At 46.6% G+C, this 14,704-nt stretch overlaps 1 protein-coding gene across 1 annotated transcript in view; it reads right to left on the bottom strand.

Moving 5' to 3' along the window:
- The window catches only part of LOC142576859 (nose resistant to fluoxetine protein 6-like), a 66,471-nt gene extending 51,998 nt beyond the window's left edge, over positions 1–14,473 (bottom strand). Inside the window, exons 1-2 of the mRNA XM_075687054.1 lie at positions 13,873–14,473; positions 6,914–7,125 (exon numbers count right to left, since the gene is read on the bottom strand). Of these exons, the coding sequence (XP_075543169.1) occupies positions 6,914–7,125; positions 13,873–14,185 (525 nt within the window). The 5' untranslated portion in view covers positions 14,186–14,473. The remainder of the gene's footprint in view (positions 1–6,913; positions 7,126–13,872) is intronic.
- Between the last annotated feature and the right edge of the window lie 231 nt (positions 14,474–14,704).

Below are 14,704 nucleotides of genomic sequence, written 5' to 3'. Positions count from 1 at the left end.
GCGACGAATCAAAGCGCTAGCATGGGCTTCGGACCAATTGCACATACGCTGCTTCGCGTGCGGCGCCACCGCCGCTAGAGAATGCGTTCCCGCGAGCCACGCGTTCCCGTGTACGCGCTTTCTTTCTGAACAATGGGCGACGCAACCGGTCAAAATGCTTCGTCTGCCTCTACTGCTAAACGAGATGCCCGAGCAGAGGCTCAGCGTCGCTACTGAGAGCGCCTTGTCCGTCAGAATCAAATTCCTTGCCATAATATAACGCGTACTTAAAACACCCAAGAAATTCCCACCAAGGAGTATTGTAATCGTCGGTGAAATTAATGCGATTAACAGTCTTTCCATTATACGACCAGTTTTCTTTCCGGCTATCTTCCAAATCGTGTTAACGGGCCGATCTCAAATGAAGATAATGTGCCTAAATATGTCGGCCTAACCTGGTTCATATAGCTTTTCAATAAAAAAATAAAAGAACGATCCTCAAAACTTTGTCCGAAATTATTTTTTTTTCTCGAAAGAATGATATTCGCGTGCTTGGGTAGTCGTCGTAAATTAGTTGTGCCTGAATTTTTGGTTATTTCTTGTTCGTTTTTTTTAATTCACAGAAGACACAGTGCTTCGCGACCCTTTTATTTTTATCAATGAAACAATGATAATCAGACTATAGAGCGGGTGAATATACGGTACCCGTCTTACAGAAAATTCAAGTAATCGTCGCGTTGTCTTCAAAAATGCTAGAAAAAAAAAGAAACAGTAATGTTCCACTAAGCAATTACCTAGTTCGAAAGCGTGGTAGGTTTTTCCATGGATAATATACTTTTGCCTTGAGAGAGACAGACAGCAAGAAGAGGAAATGCAGGGAGGTCAATCAGATGAGCATTCGGTTTGCTACCCTACATTGTGGGCAAGGGAAAGGGGAATAGCAATAGGAAAATAGGGAGAAAGTGAGCACTGAGTGCAGGTGGGATGATGCACAGGGACACTATAAGCGGTCTCTTAAACTGGTGCACTTGAAGTAGTGTACTAGCGCAGGAATTGCCTTTTGTGCCAGTCATGGGTGCGGCCAGGGCTTGAGCACCTTTCCCTCAGAGAACGGTCTCGACTCCAGTGGGTTTAAAGGAGTCCTGAGAGAGCGAGAGACATTGTGCATCGTAGCGAGGATAGATACACAATAGGCGATGGATGGTTTTCTGGCCCCTACAGGAGTCGCACATAGAGCTATCGGTCATTCCCATATGATAGGAGTAAGCGTCCGTGAACGTCACTCCCAGCCACAAGCGGAATAGCAAGGTTGTTTCGCCGCGGGAAAGGCAAGATGGCCGCTGTAGCCGTAGCAAGAGGTCCAGCTTACGCAATGGCAATTGAAGGCACTTGAACTCCAGAAAGCTTGTGACTTTTGGCGTGCAAGCAGACGAAGTTACCTGTCAGCGTCCGTCCTTAATATGTGTGCCTTAGATGGTGGCTGTATTCGTAAAAAGTTGAGGAAAACAGTAAACGTTAAAAAATAAAGAAAGAAAAGAGGAGGAAGAGAAAGTGGCCATAAGTAATTGTGATTCGGCTTACATTGCTGTTTACTTTTACTTTTAGCTACGTTACGGAAGCAAGGGAGTCACTCATGGATCTGCCATTCACCACTTAAGAGCTTGATACGGCGCTTATTGTCTTGTGTAATCAGTCGTCATCACCTAATCAGTCATCATCCTTTTACCGTATATTGTGCCACTTCGGTAAACAGGCGCGAAATGCACTGCTGCACATCTTCAATGAGTCCTGGCAGGTTTGAAATGCTCTTCAGGAATGAAATACCAGTCGCCTGGCACCGCTCCTTATACCTGGCAAGTCTCCTCTAGAGATTACTTTATACGGCCCACTTGCACTGGCTAGTTGCATTGGAAAGGTGATGGAACGATAGATCCTCGCTAGAATAGAATGCTACCTGGAACGTTACGAAGTTTACCCAGATGCTATGTCTAGTTTTCGACGTCACCGATGCTCCATTGACAACGTGATCGATTTTGTTACATACGTTCAACATCAAAAGTCGTGTAAGCTGTTATCTGTCGCCATGTTTCTCGATATAAAAGGAGCATACGACAAAGTTCTTCATGAGCCTATATTTGAGGCTCTGTAAATGGTTGGCCTCGGCAGTCGACTCTATTGTTGGACACGCATTTATTTACATATGTTGTCTCTCTTTGTGAATACCGAAGACGTTCCAACTTCTTAACGCTACACACGCCATCGAGTTCCGCATGGCGGTGTCTTGAGCCCCACACTTTTCAAGCTTGTGCTCATTTGTATCGAGAGAGAGAGAGAAACGGATGCATAGAAAGGCAGGGAGGTTAGCCAGAGGTAGTTCCGGCTGGCTACCCTGCACGGGGTGAAGGGTTAAGGGGGATAAAAAGAGAAAGAGAGCGGAAGGGAGAGCTAGAGAGAAAGGGAGATGAGCACGAACAAACCACGTAGACTATATAGCGGTAGAGGCGGCGTTCTTAAAGTCTATCGTTTATCCCCGTAGACCGCAGGAACCTTAATAACGCCAGTAAGGCCTTCAGCGCGGATGTCCTTTGGAGTACTCATAAAGCTTTGAATTCTGATGCTGGGCGAATGTCCAGCTGGTCCAGTACTCTGCACATCACTTGTCTCTGGGCACTATATCGCGGGCAGACACAGATAATATGTGCGAGCGTCTCATCGCTGTTGCATGTGTCGCACGTGGGGCTGTTGGCCATAATAATAAGGAAAGCATATGAGCTCCTAAACGCAACGCCTAGCCACAGACGGTACAGCACGGTGAAGTTGTCAATCTGTGCTCATGACATCTGTGTCTGGGCATCTGGCATGACACTTCCTCAGGTACGTGCAAGCCTCCAGAAATCTGCGACGTTGATATCGACGTACCTTAGCGAACAAGGCCTCAAGATTTGCCCAGCAAAATGGGCATTGGTCGCGTTTAGTCGGAAGTCAGTGAATTCGAACGTCATTATCCAACGATGGACAAAATTCCCATGTCAGGACAAACAGACTCTTAGGGGTAATCGTTGACCGTGACCTCTGCTTGAGTCCCCACGTGACCTACCTAAAAAAGGCCTGACAGCCATATCTCATCTGTTGAAGTTTCTTGGAGAAAAAACCTGGTGTATTTCAGTACACGGCATGATACAAGTTTACAGGACGCTCTTTCTCGGGTATCTGAGGTACAACTTGCCAGTGCTGACCAATACCTGCAGAACTAACATCCGTACAATCGGAAGTGCTCAGGACCAGGCGCTTAGGATTTCTGTAGGGTTATCACGATGTTCATCAACAGCTGAGACCATTGCTATTGCGCATGACTACCCAACCATAATTCACATTGTTACGGAAGCGTTCAGAGTACACTTAGAGGCCTTGCTCACGCCCCTTTCCACTATCTCGCGTCACCGCCAGAAGACCAACCACGCGCTTTTTTTTTTGTTAGAGGATACTGCCTTATCGTGTATATCTTCCATAAGATTACACAGCTGCAGCAATAGTTCTGTTTCCGCCTTGGTGGTTGGTTCAGCCACAAGTTCGACTGACAGTACCAGGAACTCGAACGAAGGCACAACTCTTATCACAAGCTCCCAAGCAACTTTCACTGCTCTTACTGTACGAAAAATACAATGATCGTACCAATCTGTACAATGATGCTTCAACCTCCAGACGGGTCTGCAGGATCAGTGATTTTTTTCCTGAGAAAGCCACCACCGTAAAGTTCAAGACATCTCATCAGACGACATCGACAGCCACGGAGCTTGCTGCTCTTCGTAGCACGCTTCACATGATTCGTGAGAAGCCACCTCAAAAATGGTGTGTTTTTAGTCACACCAAGGCATTTTTACATTGTTTGTTTTCTGCCTTACACCGAAGACCCTACGAGCGTCTACTTGTCTTCGTCGAGGTCCTGACGAAGACAAGTAGATGCACAGAAACAAATGCACTACCCGAGGTATGTTCTTTTACTTAAAGCGAACCTTCCTTTGCGAACCCTCCCGTACTTTGTTGACAGTGTGTGCTCCTGCTGCCTTGCGGCATGGATTATGCTTTTTCACGCAGTAACTCCTCTAGGAGTTGTCTAAGTATGTGTAAGCGTTCCGCCACTTGCTCATCTCTACTCAGGAAGAAGTACACAAACGACAGGACCGGCGCCACCCACAACTAAGTTTATTTTCGCAACAAGCCTGCCTTATGTAGGTTATTCACGCCGAGTCACGCACAAAGCTTTAGAAGTAAAAAACAGCAATGTATCGACCATTCAGGAATGTTATCGGCACATATTATCGAATGAGCAAACAAGAACCACACGTGGATCAGCACAGGAGGCAATTGATCTAGTATAGTCTTTTTCCAAGCCAACGGGGACTTCACTACCAACCAATCGTTGGTAGTGAAGTGTAGACGGTACTTTTTATGTCTGGTTTTATGTCCCCGTTGGCTTGGAAAAAGACTATACTAGATCGATTGCCTCCTGTGCTGATCCACGTGTGGTTCTCGTTTGCTCATTCGACAATATGTGCCGATAACATTCCTGAATGGTCGATAGATTGCTGTTTTTTGCTTCTAAAGTTTTGTGCGTGACTCGGCGTGAATAACCTACATAAGGCAGGCTTGTTGCGAAAATAAACTTAGTTGTGGGTGACGCCGGTCCTGTCGTTTGTGTACTTCTTCCTGAGTCCTGATCTTCTGCGGCTTGCCTTTACTACTTCAAGCATGAACCAACTAGCCCAAGCAAGAGTTTTACCTCATCTCTACGTAGCCAGATTTCATTAGCGATGTTATGAAACTTGATCCGACGAGTATAAACGAGCGCGATGTGGCGGCACGAATGGCTGCTGACGGCAGCGCAAGGTGAAATGATGACGCAAGTAAACTACTGCAGGTGGTGGCGCAAGGTGTGCTGATGATGTTCCCATCAATATAAGCCGTTATCGCTCTTTCGTGCCTTATCCATCCTCGTCGAACCATTATCAACTGTGACCAACTGTACTCCGGCGGCGGCTGCGTATGGCGAGGCCATGCGTGCCTGTATTATCGCCGCTTAGTTCGCGTTGAAGCGGGACGCGTGGGCCGTATCTTCAAAGCGATCGGCGATGGGACGCAGTGCGCCGAGTGCTGATAGCTTCCTGCGCGCTGTGATCTTGCCGCTTAGTTAGCCTTGAAACGAGAGGCAACACGAATGTGAATTCGCTCGCTGCTGCGTGTCCCATCTTGAAAACGATCGTCTTAGGTGACGTACTGACGGACGGGTTTCCTCACTGGATAGGCATAGAAATGCTCACACATTTAAAATGAATTATGTGTCCGATGGTTTGAGCGAGCTTCTGCGCCCCTGCACAGCAGCCGGTTGCTCTAACTATTAGGCCACCATGTCAACCGTGCCAACGCCCACTAGCGTTTTGTGAGCTAGTGGGCGTTGTGCTCTCGCGCACATGCGCACATGTGCCCGCACCTGTTTCCCTTATTCCATTGATGCAGGAATGAAGGGGACAAATGGATAGCATTTGATTAACCACTTCACGAAAGCTTCGCTTCACATAGATTCCAAGATGTGCGTTGGATCTGCATATTTTTTTCTTGGTATAGTTTCAGTGCGCTCACGGTAGTAGTCAGGCTCTAAGAAAGAGGAAGAGAGGACAAAAGTAAGTTCGCATTTTGTATGTTCTCAGGCCACTAATGTGCGAGATGTTTCTCGGGACAGACGATATTTGGCGACATCGAAAGGGCACTGCCACCGTGGTGCTGTCATAACTTGGACAATCATCGTCGATGGGCTCTCAGAATTTTTTTTTGTTCAGCGGTATTTTGTGCCAACCGATACTGATTAACTGAAAAAAATCGATTCGCCATCCCGACCATGCGAAAGTGGATGGCCAGCGAAGCTGTTAGAAAACCACGCAAATGACGTCAATGGGCATATGAAATGTTTTATTGGACTGCCTTTCCCACTGGTGCAGCTTTTGCAACAGTAATTTTTACCAGGAAACACACGCAGGGAGAAGGAACGTGCCTCGCATTGTTCACAGCCGCCTTATCATCCATCATGCAGTTCTGACGCTTGTTTAGTGCTTTTCTTTATTGAAATGAATACTGAGCTGTGTGTTGTATGGGCCTCATTCCAAAAGAGATATGCGAATTTTTTTGTTTAACTTCTTTTTTTTTTGCTGGCAGACAAGAAATTTGTGATCAACTATGCTCCGTTCCATACATAGCAGTTAACGCTGTGGTGGCTAGAGAGAGTTCTTGCAGTGGTTTCGTTCGCACTCGGATGTGGTTGGACGCTTTTTGACCGCAATTGTGCGCAACTGTTTTTTATGTAGGATCAGTATTGAATGAAACAAGTTTCAACCCTTAGAAACAAACACACTGTGGTATGCCGCTGCTAATGCGTTGTTTTAGATCATTTTTTATTTTTTTGTTCTTTTCGGGCTTTTTATTTGCATCCCGTTGCGAGGAGCCTCACGTGCATGCTTGCGCGAGCGAACGCAATTGGCACGCAGCGAAGCATGGACGGAACGCGCGGAATGACAACTTTTCTTGACCGAACTTTTTGCGTAGCTTCCACAGCGTTGACTGCTATGTATGAAAGGGCGTATAGAGGCTAATAGCTTCACTGTAAAAACAAAAACAAGCATAGCGCATTGCGCGAGGACCCGTTTGCGATCTGTAGGCTGCCGATGTTACCTTAGAAAAAAGGGGTTGAATCCACAAAGCTTTTTGTTCGTAAGCACTGTTTGCCATTGGCCAGTCGCCGCCTCTAATGATACGTCCAACACCATGATTGGCTCGATGCTGCTCTTAGGAAGAGTTTTAGCGTAAGAGCTATTTTCCTTCTTATTTCCTTTTTTTTTCGGGGTCAAGAGTAACTGCAACAAAAATGGCCGAAGTGCCAGCTCACCCGCGGGTGCGATAGCGTTACGGCTTTTGCGATGTGGTCGTCGAGGTCCGTCCTGTTTCCGGCGTAGACCATTAGGTTGCAGTACTGCGCGCGCAGCGTTTCGTGGCCGTAGTCGTCACGCACCACGGTCTCGACGCACTCGTCGAAAGCACCTAGATCGACTCGCGTCGTCGTCAGGGCCCCGGTCGGGTACTTTCCAGAGGCGTCGAACACTGCGAGGAATGGTGACTCGTAAAAATAATAATAATAATAAAGATTTTACTCTGCTGAAACTATCAAGACCACATAAGAGGGGTCTTCATCAAAAAACGACAGGCACAAGTTCAGAACAGAAGCTCTTTGTAAAAGCTACAACGCTTGTCGTGTGGCTTTTATACCCTCGTGTGTCGTAAAAAGTGCCATGAAATCCTTTTTCTAAGCATTTATGCATCGATTAGCGAGGCTTATACAGTGCTGACTAACGCCCATATCCTCTGCTACAGAGGCCTTCCAGGTAAGAAGCAATGCGGGATAGGATTCCTAATCCATAAGGACATAGAAAGCAACATTGACGAATTCTACAGCATTATTGAGAGGGTAGCAGTAGTCGTATTCATACTTAATGAGAGGTATAGATTAAAGGTTGTACAAGCCTAGGCTCCAACATCCAGTCACGACGATAATGAAGTAGATCAATTTTATGAAGATGTTGAATTAGCGATGGGAAAAGTGCAAATCAGTATACTGTAGCAATGGGTGACTTCAGTGCAAAAGTGTGAAAAAAGTGGGAAAAAAGCAGGCTGGCTAACAAGCAATTGGCAGCTATGGCGTCGATCCTAGGAACGCCAGAGGAGAGGTGCTTGTAAAATTCGCAGAAAGGAATAAGATGCGATTAATGAACACCTTCTTCAGGAAGCATAGCAACAGAAAGTGGACATGGAAAAGGCCTAATGGGGAAACAAGAAATGAAATTCATTTCATACTTTCTGCCGATCCCAGCATAGTGCAGGATGTAGAAGTGTTAGGTAAGGTATACTACAGTGATCATAGGTTAGTGAGGGCTAAGATTCCCCTCAATTTGAAGAGAGAAAGAGTAAAATTGGTCAAGAAGAAACAGGCCAATCTAGATGCAGTAACTGTAGAGGCAGACAAATTCTGGCTGGTACTTGCAAACAAATAAGCAGCCTTAGAACAAAGAGATGGAGGTGACAAAGAGGTAATGAATAAAATAGTAACTAGGCTGGCTTCAGAGGCAGCAATTGAAGTGGGAGGCAAGGCATCAAGGCAACCAATCGGCAAGCTTTCCCAAGTAACAAAGGGCCTTATAAAGAAACGACAAAAAATGAAAGTGCCCAACTCAAGAGACAGAATAGAATTCGCAGAACTGTCAAAACTGGTCAACAAAGCGAAAATAAGGGATATTCGAAACTATAACGTGAGAACGACTGAAGAAGCCGTAAATAATGGACGCAGCCTGTAATCCGTGAGAAAGAAACTTGGCACAGGACAAACCAAGATGTATGCACTGAAAGATAAGCAGGGTAATATCATCAGCAATCTCGAAGATATAGTAAAAGCAGAAAAAGAATTCTACACTGACTTGTACAGTACCCAGAGGAGTCAGCATACCTCAATTAGAAACAGTAATGAACAGCATAAAGGAACTCCTCCTATAACTAGCGATGAGGTCAGAAGAGCCTTGTGAGACATGAAATGAGGAAGCGCGGCAGGAGAGGATGGAATAACAGTCGATTTAATCAAAGATGGAGGAGGCATAATGCATGGAAAACTGGCGGCTCCTTATACGAAGTGTCTATTGACTTCAAAGGTCCCAGAAAACTGGAAGAATGCAAACATTATACTAATCCACAAAAAGGGAGACGTTGAAGATGAGAAAAATTATAGTCCCATTAGCTTACTTCCAGTATCAAATAAAATATTAACCAATATAATTTGCAATAAGGGACACTGGACTTGAGTCAACCAAGGGAACGGGCTGGTTTCAGGAAGGCATACTCTAAAATGGATCACATCCATGTCATTAATCAGGTAATTGAGAAATCCGCAGTGTACAATCAACCTCTCTGTATGGCTTTCATAGATTACGAAAAGGCATTTGATTCAGCAGAGATGCCAGCCGTCATAGAGACATTATGTAATCAAGAAGTACAGACCGCTTGCGTAAATGTCTTGGATAATATCTACAGAGATTCCGCAGCTACCCTAATTCTCCACAAGCAAAAGTAGGAAGATCCCTATAAAGAAAGGGGACAGACAAGAAGACACAATCTATCCAATGCTATTCACTGCGTGCTTGGAAGAAGTATTCAAGCTGTTAAAGTGGGAAGGCTTAGAAGTAAGGATCAACGGCGAATATCTCAGCAACCTTCGGTTTGCAGATGACCTTGTTCCATTCAGCAACACTGCAGACGAGTTACAACAAATTATTGAGAACCTCAAAAGAAAGGGTGTAAGAGTGAGGTTGAAGATTAATATGCAGAAGACAAAGATAATGTGTTATAGCCGGGCAAGGGTACGAGAGTTCAGGATAGCCAGTCAGCCTCTAGAGTCGGTGAAGGAGTACGTTTACCTGGGTCAATTAATCCCAGGGAACCCTGATCATGAGAAGGAAATTCAGAGAAGAATAATAATGGGTTGGATCGCATACGGCAAACATCGTGAGCTCCTGGCTGGAATCGTACCATTATGATTGAAAAAGAAGGTGTACAATCAGTGCATTTTACCGGTGCTGACATATGGGGCAGAAACTTGGAGACTGACAAAGAAGCTTGAGAACAAGTTAAGGACCGCGTAAAGAGCGATGTAACGAAGGATGCTAGGTATAACGTTAAGAGACAGAAAGAGAGCGGTTTGGATCAGAGAGCCAGCGGATATATCCGATATTCTAATTGACATTCAGAGAAAAAAAAATGGAGCTGGGCAGGTCGTGTAATGCGCAGGTTAGATAACCGTTGGCCCATTAGGGTTACAGAATGGGTGCCAACAGAAGGGAACCGCAGTCGAGGACGCCAGACGACTAGGTGGAGCGCTGAAATTAGGAAATTCGCGGGCGCTATTTGGAATCAGTTGGCACAGGACAGGGGTAATTATATATCGTGGGGAGAGGTCTTGGTCCTGTAGTGGACACAAAATAGGCTTCTGATGATTAATTGTTATATAAGAGAAAGATAATAGAAAACGAGGAAGCTAGGGAGGCTAACTAGAACAGCGTACGATAGGCTATCATACGCAGGATAATAGAGAGAAAAAAATGTAAAGATCAGAGATATAGAGAAAGAGAGAATTTCCTGCACACATGCACGCACGAGGTAATAGGGTAATTTGGCCAGAGGCGTCTACACAGGTGCACTGATATTAAAAAAAGCGCCATAGAGACTCCTGAGCATTGTGCGTCCATAGAAGGTTAGTTATGCGTTGAGAATTTCGGTCTGGGGATGAAGAACAATCGTCCGTTTGTGATTACGGGCCGGAGTGATTGCCTCTTTGCATCTTAAGGAGTACAGTCGCATAGAAGAAGGTCAACGCCTATGGCGCGCGAATACAGGGCATGTTCTCGAAGGGCCCCAACTTGAGACAAAACAGGAAAAAAAAAGAAAAAAAAACAGATTATGAGGCGAGCAAAATTAGACAAAGATTTGGGCGAACTGGTTGAGATCCATGGTGATATGCGGGTACCGCGACAAATAATGTCGCCACAGACCCTCACTCGCTACTGAAAGGTTACGAAAAAAAATGTTTCAAAGCAAGCGGTACTAACTGCACAGGCACCAAATGTTTTTTACCGAGACCACTTTGTCCAGGTGAAAGTCAGGAAAAGAAAATCAAACCAGAGCGAGGGATTAAAACAAAAGTTATAAAAAGCGTAGAAGCTTAAATTGAATAAAAGAATGCCACGTCACGCAGGCTGGCCTCATCACTTGCTTTCAAATACGTGTTTGTTTCGATTAAACTCTTGGTTTCGAATAAATTAAGCCCGTAGTCTTCGTCTTCATTTGAGATAGGGTGGCATATATTAGTCTGTCAAGCTTCAGGGGCCTTTCCCGCATGCCGGCGAATGTAACTTGGCCAAGGTCGTATACGTACACGACCCTCGGAGGGGCACAAGCACGACGTCGCCTCCGCGAGCGCACGTAGGGGACCTCGCGGAATCGCCCGATTAATTTTCCGGCTCGCTTCGATTACCCACAGACTTCCTCAAATGTCCCGTACGCGTGCTCTGCCCGTGCACACCTGCACCAAATGGACGTAAAACCACCCGAATATTGTCGTGGCTACACTATTCCGTGACCACGCCGTGACAATACGTGTTTTTCTCGGAGCAGTCGTTGGCGCGCTTCGCGCTGTGAAGTCGAGAAAAAAAAAGTGTTACGGTTCAATGCGCTCTCTTTTCTAATTTTTGCGGCCTGTCGAGGTTCTTCCTCTTTCTGTGCCTCTGCGCGTCACCGAGTCGAGACCGCTGCGTTTATTTTATTTATTTTTTTTTTGCCGACACGACGCGCCTGCGGAGCGTGCACGGCTCACGCTTCGTGTGCCCACGCATGCTTTTCTCTACAACGTTTCCTTGCGTGGCGGTGGACCCGTCAAATACCCCGCAGTGAGGAAAGAACGTGTTTGATTGTTGGGATGCAGGCCTTTAGTGAATCATTCGTTACTGTGTTTTCGCTGTTAATGCTCAAAAGAGAAACTATTCTCTTTACGTCTTCTTTGCTGTTTGGCAATGCTCCATTCTGTATTCGTCATTGACTATTATGCTAAAGACATTCGTATCGTTATAGCTCAGCGGCCCACCGCACTGCCCATTCGCTTGAGTAGGCAGTGGAGGGGGGACAAATGCACGCGCTGGATAACGATATGCTAAGTTTGTTGCTCATAGTTGTTTGTGAGCTCCATTGCGTGTCGGCTTACCGATAAGTACACGTATGGACTTGCTAGCGGTGTCTGAGAGGCTGATACACGCCGCGGTGGCTGAGCGGTTTACACGGAGTTGCTCTGCCGAGCACGTGGTCGCATGTTCGGTGCCGGCCGCACTGATATGCCGGCGGAGTGCGAGAACACTCGTGCACCATACTTTTGGTGCACGTTAAGGAACCTCGGGTGGTCAAAATTTAATCCGAAGCCTTCCCCTACGGCGTCCCTCATAATTCACTGTGCAGTTTCATAAGTTACAAACCGCGATTTGATTTAATGTAGCAGCGCGCTCGAAACCACAAAGAGAGAGAGAGAGAGAGTGAGGCGCGCGAGCTCTACTACGTGTACCGGGAAGTGAATACAGGGCTGGGATTCCATTCGTAACTACTCCATTCCGAGTTATTTCATTTCAGGATTTACCCTGTGGCCCGAGTGGCACTCCGCGCGCCTGATCACCGTGATCCGCCGGTCGGGAATGACGGATGATAAGGAACGAATATAATTGAGCGAAAGGAATATTTACGTTGTAAGGGCCGAAGTATATATTACGTAAAGATCTTCCCAGGTTAAAAAAAATAAATGTTACAGAGTAGCCGGATGATGCCGAATAGACGTTGTTGACCACCGTCTGGAGGAAATAACACTAATGTAGCGATAAAGTCGATGTGCACAATGCGGCAATCAGTTGCGCAAACTTTTTGATTAACATTTTTTATGTTTTTTTTTTCAGGGGCACAGTTGTCGCTCGACAAAATTGTACACCACGTTCACACGCATTCTAATTATTTCCTCCTGACTGGTTATATATAGACTTCTAAAGCGGTTCTATTTTCCGGGTTCTAAGCGAAATCCTTAAAGCACGAGAAAGAGAAAAAGAACGTCACAATGTCAGTTGCACGCCTCGGTTGGAGCCCTGTCAAGCGTGTCATCACCGAGCAAAGTGCACAGTTCAGGTGCGAAAAAGAGTGGGGCTACGGCATTCACTTTCAAGCTGGTAGCGAGCGGTAGCTGCATGCTCGTATTCACAAACTTCTCTCACTATAGGAGCCTTTTCTGATTGGCCGGCGTCCAGGCGGCCACAAATTATGATAGTGGGTGGCTTGATAAGGAGGCGGCCGTCTCGTTATGACACCCATCCCTATGAAGGCTGACAGGCGTCCTCAATACTAGCCACAAATACTAGAGAACCTTTACGAGCATACGTGTCGTGATGGTTAGCGAAGAAGGAGAACACTTATAATACCGCAGCTGACAAGCGATAGGTTGATCATGATAGAACACAGAAACATTGTTAATCACACCACGTTTACACTCCGCGAGTAGTTCTGGCACTTCAGAACATTAGATATACTTGAGAAGATAGCGTTAGTAGCTCGCATATGCACCAAAATATTTAATTGTCGATAGCCATGCATGCACACAGAGCCCCCCAGCAGGCAGCTCGCCTGTGATATTCCCAGCATCGACTAATGTGTGCGATAACAAATGAATAAAATCGAGTGAAAGGATTCTTTACATTATGCTGGCCCGGGGGCTGTATGTAAGGATTGTTTTACGCTGATTCAATTTTTTTTTCTGATCACCCATCGCTACGAGTGGCCGATATCAGCAACAACGTGTAGGCGTGGCGTCCTGCGACTAATGGCGAAGGTCAGAAACAATAAAAAACAAAGAGAAAATCGCCACATAATACCACCTCAGGGCCTGTACACTGTGAGGATTCCTTTCGCTCGACTCTATTCATTGCTCGCGATCACCATCGACATACGCCGATAGATCCCGGTGATGGAGTGCCGCTCGAGCTGCTGTCGAAGCGCGAAAACAGAGTAGCACTTAGAGTCGCTATATTTTCCCGACCCCGTTTCAAATTTGCATAACGTACACATGTCCCATTCTACATGATGTGCTGGGTGTCGTGCGTCTAAAGCAGAGGATAAGGGCATGTCTAGCAATGATGCCCTTATCCTCCAACAGTGCAGTCAGCACGATATAGAAACTACACAGCGATTCCGTTCATCTCGAAGGCCAGGCATGCACGCTGAAGGACTCACATCGCATCGCCCATGGTTCTAGGTTCCGGATGCCACGCACCAACTTGAAAAGGCCGATGCTGCAGTCGGCCGATAAATCCGCCTCGAGGACCTTGCGCGCGAGTCGAGGGGAGGCCCCGTCCATGGCATTGCCGATGAACTCCCTGAGCTTGGCCACGTAGCTCACGTTCGGCTGCGCCGTCGCTGCGGTCGTGAGGTCCGAGTCCGTCACGCCATCACAGAGGCAGGACGTCGCCAAAGCGCACAGAAAAACAGTTAGCGCAAAGAAGGCCGACGTCGTCGACGAACAGCTGGCGCTCCTTTGAAAACTCATGACGGACTCCAAAAAGAGTGTGTGCCAAACACGCCAAGCCCGGATCAAGGTGCCGAAAGACCACACTGCTTATTCATGGGCGTTTAATAAAGTCGCTGAATTCTTAAACGTGATATTAGCTCGTCGAACTAAACCGCACAGTGCACATTGTTCGCTCGTTACCACCTATAATAATGGCATTTCCGAGTCCGAGCGTAAAAGAGACGCCCCGTCGCATCTCCAGCAGACCTCTCAATAGCCGGCGCCTTGAACAGAGCGACTTCACGTATGGCAAGCAGCGCGTGGACTCGATGCCCACCTTCTTTTATAACCACGCATGTCGTCACGACGCCAGGAAGGTGCGTCGATCCCCTCGAGATGGCCTTTCCACGTGAAACACGGAAACACAGGCCATACCGATCACCTTTCTCCTTATTTTTTTTCTCACTCTCGCCTTCTTTCGCGCGGTGGTGACCTTCTGGAGGCGGCGGTTGCGAGACGGCGTTGGCTCGTGCCTAGCGTGCCAAGCCTTGAACCCCG

The sequence above is a fragment of the Dermacentor variabilis genome, chromosome 1, assembly GCF_050947875.1.
Source record: "Dermacentor variabilis isolate Ectoservices chromosome 1, ASM5094787v1, whole genome shotgun sequence".
Taxonomy (NCBI): domain Eukaryota; kingdom Metazoa; phylum Arthropoda; class Arachnida; order Ixodida; family Ixodidae; genus Dermacentor; species Dermacentor variabilis.
The sequence above is the reverse complement of the archived record's forward strand: the minus strand, read 5'-3'. Positions and strand labels throughout refer to the sequence as shown.